Source organism: Lampetra fluviatilis, chromosome 36 (genome assembly GCF_964198595.1).
Source record: "Lampetra fluviatilis chromosome 36, kcLamFluv1.1, whole genome shotgun sequence".
In the NCBI taxonomy this organism is placed as follows: domain Eukaryota; kingdom Metazoa; phylum Chordata; class Hyperoartia; order Petromyzontiformes; family Petromyzontidae; genus Lampetra; species Lampetra fluviatilis.
In genome coordinates, this window is record NC_136310.1 from 2,786,064 (window position 1) to 2,792,689 (window position 6,626).

Below are 6,626 nucleotides of genomic sequence, written 5' to 3' on the forward strand. Positions count from 1 at the left end.
GTATCATCATGTCTTTATTAACATTATACATTGTTTTAAGATTGAGAACCAAAGGGGTGCAGGCTAAGGTAAAGGTTAGGAATAACTGCTTTAGCGAAAGATATGAAGAATTTATCAAATGCATTTATAAATATGGAACGGCTACACTGAGAATAATTCAGTTTGTAAATACATAAATCGGCGAAGGCGAAATTATCAAAATCAAGTGGTAAATCATAGAATGCTTCCAAAAAAATGTTACAGATAATGAAAAGTAATATTTTTCAAACTTATGTCGCCATATTTTGAGAAACATCATCATGTAAATATACATATTTGTCAATATGTAAATATACATATTGACATGTTGATACATTTGACTACTAGAAAAATACCATTTTGTAGAAAGGATTTTCTAAATGGGTTTCCAAATGTGAACTGAACTGGATACAAAAATAATGGGTATAACCGAATGCACTTTAAATCCAAACAGTATTTGTTGTTTCGTTCCTTTTTTATTCTATAATTTAAGGGAACAAAGAGGGCAATGGTCACGTTTACTCAAAATTAACAATTATCCGTACACAATTGTTTAACTTACAAATGCAGCGTTTCCTTTATATTTTTACCACAGTGTTTAATGCGTGCATGTCATACGACGTTCTATCATTAGGTGGCAATATGCATACACGAACCAAGAGGTTTCTAAACATCTCACAGGCGAACCTTCCAAACAAATGACAATTTCTTATAGAGAAGTAATTGACGATTTGTCTTGCAGATAAATGCTCATGAAGCACTTTCTAATATTATTCCTAATTATGGCAGGGGAGTCCGGGTTAACTACTCGCAGTGTTGAAAATTTAGTTATCAGTTGATGGACTAAAGCTGGCCCTTTTAAAATTAATTAAGGCATGCCTTTGACCGATATAACTGCATTGCAACAACAAGACGAATGATCTTCATGGACGCATGGCCGCTGGCTTGTAAGACGACGCAAACGCATTATGACGACCCGTGACGCGACTCCGACACACTGCTCAGCCACATCGTGAGATTGATTCTTCAACACGGGAGTGTGGAATTTCCACCACGTGTTGAGGGATGGTCGTTGTTCCATTGCGTGTTGGAGCATCGCTGAGTTTCTAGACCCTTTCGATGGGGGTGATGTATTCAAAAGAAAATTCGCACTAACAAAGGTGGAACACCAAAACCTCTGCAGATACAATTTGACTGGTCGCCTTCTATTCCAAGCCTATAAACACTGGGTTTTCACAGTCTCCCAACCAAGTACAGCAGCTAAGCATGCTTAGCTTCCGTGATCTGATAAGATTGGGCACAATTAGGGTGATGTTGTCAGGGTACCCGGGTGCAAATTCATTCAAGTTCAAAGCTATCTATGCAAATTTTAATTTGACAATTTATTTTTAAAAATCATATTAATATAAGCACACAACTCGAACTTTACTTTTTCATATAATTTTTATATTTTATAATAACAGCAAGCTCAGTTTCTAACATTAACTTTTTTCATTTGACGTTAAAATGTTATGAAAATCAAGTTGCGCTTGATGAGAATGAAACAATTGGAAATTCGTGCAATATAGATTAAGCTAAAGTAGTTGAGATTAGTATAATAAGAACAAAATCACTAGCTGCCGATTAAGGGTTAACTAAGATTAAGAACACACTGAGCAACCCCGCATGGAGTTCTTAGAGACTACCTGGCTACGAAGCCGTCTTTCTTGGGTATTTGAAATTCAAACCGATTTAAGTCAAATTCATGAATAAGAAAAGAGTTGTACAAACTCAAACGTAGGGAAAATGATCATAACTGCTCTTCAGTAGTCACATGCCAAGAGCCATTCTGCAATGCTTTAGAGAGACAAATGATGTTGAAAAGCACCTTTTCCTAAGATTCTAGAATCCCAATGATCTATCAGTCACAAGAACGCATGTTTGGTCATTTGCAATTTCTAAGATGTGCATTTCAATTGTCCTGCAGTGCACGAGAATGTCAAATACATCGATAACATCGGCGGTAGATAGTAACCATGACATCGGTAACACAAATCGTCGACTTTCATGAACGTTATTCGGAAAAAAAAGCCTTTATCAATCAACTGCTGGATGCAAGTCTTCTCATGCGCTCTCATCCATCATTCATTTGTCCAGTAAACCCTCATTGAGTCTCCAACACTTGTGCCAGTTTTTGCCGAGTGGAGTATCCGTATCCACGCGCTGGGCATGTTTCACAGATTTAATCTCGGGCGCATCCACCACTTTGGCAGCCTTTCATAAACTGCAAAAGCACAAAAAATATAAATACGTAAAGGAAGAGAAATCTCACTTCGTCTAGCTAGAATTAAGTTACCTTTCACACCCCTCTTGAGCATTTCTTACAGCAGGACACACCCTTAAATACCGAAGTATTAAATATATCATTGATCCGTAAAGCATCGGGGAGATATCTGCAGAGCTTTTGCAGTTATGACGATTTCGAGAAATGTAAATTTAAAAAAATGTGTTTGCTGCATGGTGGTCCACCATCATCAGCTATGATCGATCCACTACTGGATGAAGGCCTCAATCCGCTGCAGCTACCTCTCTTGGATCTGCAATGCAACGATTCATCCTACACTGGCGGCATTGACGAATTGAATTGCTCAATCTCCCCCAGCGGGAGGCATCTCAGACGAGTTCCCTTCCTCGGCGGCCACTCCGTTATTATCCTTCGCCCTCGTCCAGCATCCCTGCCCAAGCCGACACTTGACTCTTCTTGATAGTTAGGATGGAGGCCCATAAACCACTGTTAAAAGGTGGCTACATAGTACACAGCGCTGCACCACTGTTACGTTATAAGCACACCTTGGACAGGCAACAAAGATCAATATCAGGTTCGGAGCCCACTCGGCCCATCTCTTATTTGTGGCAAGCTGCACACTGCAACAACAAAAAACGAGGTGCGTCACCGATGCTTTCAACAGCTGCCAAGTCAAGGTGGCGTTATGCAACACGAGCCCTGCACACACAACGACAGTGGGTACACTCATTGCCCCAGGCAATACTGGTGGTCAAGACATCTACTGCCATTGCCTTTCAATGTATATGTATATAATGGTGTATTTGTTTGTATCCCTATACGCCATATGTCTGAGTGAATCGTTTCGGATAAAATGTCACGTTGCTGTATGATACCGTTCCAGTATATACTGTATGAACAGTATTAAAACAGAGTCTTTATTCACATATCACATTTCTCTCATTTTCATAATGTCCACGTTTTGTTTCCGTTCAGCATCAAAAAGAAGCATGAACCGACTTCAGAGTGTGGCACTGCACATCGCATCACCACCGTCTTCAGCATCGCTCCCCTCTACCCCACGACGATCCATCCCCAAGCCACGAGCTACCATGTGTGAGAGCCAGGTGACTTCTGAAAAAAGAAGCTAATAGCTCAGTGGGCTTTACCTGGTATAATTATGGAACAAAAATATGTTTTTTTTCCCATGATTTTCTTACCTTTCCTATACCGCTGTTGTATTGTTCGTTGCTGTATCTTTCTGAAGCGGCCCTACTGGACATCTGTAGAAGAGAGCTGTGTAGCTCATCGGATTCCTCCAGGATAAATAAAGATGCTGATTAAGCAAATAATCCTTCAGGTGCCAATCAACATTATCCACAGCCTGATGAACAGATATTACAGATATAATACCCTCCCAATGTAGCTCTTAGCGGAGACGTAAAATTGCCTATAAACAATACACAAATATCCACATTAAGGTGATATTCTTGGTTCTTTTGGTAAAGTCATGTAGAAGGGAAATAATAAAATAAAAGAATATAAATATTAAAAAAATTCTCACGACGTTTCGACTGCAACACACACCTGATGATGATTGCTTGTGTTGCAGTCGAAACGTCGTGATAATTTGTATTGTTTTATATTTATATTATTTCCCTTCTACGTGACTTTACCGAAAGAACCAATAATATTAATCCCTGCAGTCACGAAAGCTTTAAATCACATTAAGTTGATTAAACTCGTATTGATTATTAAAGTGCATCTAGGGGTCGGCACGGTTTGGCTCAAACCACCAAACCGCGGTTTGAACCGAACCAAATCGGTTTGGTTTGGCTCTGTTTGAACTGGTTCGGTTTGGTTTGGGGCTACGAAAACCGACTCGGTTTGGCTCGGACAGGGTGGAACCGGCTCAAACTAGTTTGGTTGGTTGTAAAGGCGACACGAAAGGACATGCTGTAGTTGCCTTTGCCTGCGAATTCACTTTGCAATTGCATCTCCATGGCTCGAGCGGCTCAAGACGGCGCCATCCCCGGCGGCTCCAGCATCACAAGGTATCTCATCCACGACGTGGAAGAGACCAAACACGCCGGTAGCGACGAGGAGCCGATGGCGAGCGAACGTGAGAGCCCGGACGCCACGCGCGGCGACACGCGGCAGAGCCTCATGCGCACCCTCGGCGCCGCAGCGCTGCAGACCGCGACGCAGCCCAAGCCCAAGAAGGCCCGTGTGTCCCGAGCGCTGTGGCACGACGAGTACTTTGAGACGAGCCAGGCCGCGGGCGACGTGCAGAGCCGGACCTGCAAGATCTGCACCCTCCAGTACGCGGGCTCCACCTCCTCGGGCACCCGTATCAAGCATCTCAAGACCCATGGGATCGTCGAACCCGAGTCGCCCACGGTCGTCACGTCGCCGCCGACGGGGAAGGGTTTGCTCGTGCAGTCCAAGATGGCCACGCCCATGTCAGCGCACGCGAGCAAGGCCATGGACAGCTTTGTCGCCGAGTACATCGCGACGAGTGGTCTAGGCCATAAACACGTAACATCGGATCCCTTTACGACTCTTCTTCAACGAGCTGCCCCGGGTTACGAGCCCAAGTCTGAGCGCACGGTCAAGCGCCGCATGCTCGAGATGTATGTCGTCCTCAAGCTACTCGTGCTACAGTACTTTACTACTTTTGGCTCTTGCGTCTCCTTGACCTACGACGGTTGGACAAACGACGCCATGACCGGCTTCTTCTCGGTCACCCTCCACTGGATGGACCCGGCGTCGTTCTCCATGTGCAACTGCATCATTGACTTCTTTTGGGTGGCCCCGGGCGAAGGCGTGGGCAAGCGCATGGCGCAGCGCCTGCACGAGCTGCTCGACGACTTTGGCGTGTGGCCGCGCCTGCTCGCCGTCGTCACCGACAGCGGTTCTGACGCCGTCGCATCCGCCAAGTCCCTCACGCTCCTCGAGGGGAGCAACCTGCGCTCGACGTGTTGCTTGCGGTGCATCGCGCACTGCGTCAACCTCGGCGTCAAGGCCTCATTCGGCGCGTTCGAGACACTGCTGCGCAGCCTCCGCGCGACGCTCGGCGCTATCCGCAAGAGCAAGACGAAGAGGGCGGCCTACACGTCGCTCGCGCGGCACTACCTCAAGTGCCCGCTGCAGCCGCCTTGCCTCGACGTGGTCACACGTTGGGGTAGCACGTACGTGATGCTCACGGCGTCGCTAAGGCAGCGCCAAGTGATCGACGCCATCTGCCTTGAGCCCGGCTGGTCGCGGAGCCAGGCCGGCTTGTCGGACAAGCAGTGGGAGCAGGCGGCGCTGCTCTGCCAGTTCTTGGAGAAGCCGGCGGCCATCTCCGATGCCATGGGCGCCGAGGAGTACTGCACCATCTCGAACGCCATCACGGCGCAGGAGGCTCTCTTGAGCCACTGCATGACCCACCGCCCGAGTCCTCATGTGGTCGTGAGCTCGGCCACCGTGACCATCTCCGACTACATGGTCAAGTACAGCGACCTTCTCTCGTCCGAACCAAGCCGCGTCGCCCGCTTTCTCGACCTGCGCCACCCCAAGCCCGCGGCCTCGAGCACCGAGTACAGCAATATCAAGGACATGATGACGGACATTCTCAACCAGCGCTACCCAGCGTTGACGACGGACGCGGCGCCGAAGGCGGCGCCGCGTGGCGGCATTAACATCCTCTTTGACATGGTCTACGCGCCCAACGCTCACGACGGCGCCGCCTCCGAGGTCGACCGCTTCCTGCTTGAGCCGACTCAGGACCTGAGCATGGACGTCGTCGAGTGGTGGAAGCTGTACGGCGGCAAGTACCCGCGCCTACGACGCGTGGCCCTCGACTATTTGCCTATCCCGGCGTCGTCCGTGCCCTCCGAGAGAGCAAACTCGGCCGCCAAGCGCTCCTTTCTCGACCGACCAAACCTGCACAAGTGCACGTTCAAGGCCGAGATGTGTGTGCGCTCGTGGGCGCGGATGTTGCCTAGTGTTGGGGTTTCACTGCCATTGAACTACCACACTGCGTTCAAGGACATTGGGCGTGCCAAGCTTGAGGAGATGGCTGTGGACGACATCGTCGTCCAGTACTTGCTAGTGAATCTCAATATGAAGAAAGCCTGCGTAGAAATTAGCGATTAATACACTTGATATTTGTATTGAATGCGAATATTGTTTGCCGCGCATCTTTTCGGTTCAAGCCAACTCAAGAGGTTTGGTTTAGCTTAGTTTGGTTTGGTTTTGGTTTGGTTTGGTTCAGTCGTCGCTGGTTTGGTTTGGTTTGGCTTGCTCAATTTGAAACCAGTTTGAGTCGGTTCAAACCGTGCCGACCCCTAAGTGCATCGTT

The 6,626-nt window shown here is 47.5% G+C and overlaps 1 protein-coding gene across 1 annotated transcript; it reads left to right on the plus strand.

Moving 5' to 3' along the window:
- The first annotated feature begins 4,282 nt into the window (after positions 1-4,282).
- On the plus strand, positions 4,283-6,421 carry LOC144945143 (uncharacterized). Its single transcript, XM_078873428.1, has one exon. It carries the CDS (start codon positions 4,283-4,285, stop codon positions 6,419-6,421), a length of 2,139 nt encoding a protein of 712 aa, XP_078729554.1.
- The last annotated feature ends 205 nt before the right edge of the window (positions 6,422-6,626 follow it).

What these genes read in the sequence shown, in the direction of transcription:
- LOC144945143 (XM_078873428.1), top strand. Translation starts at nt 4,283, where the DNA reads ATGGCTCGAGCGGCTCAAGACGGCGCCATCCCCGGCGGCTCCAGCATC.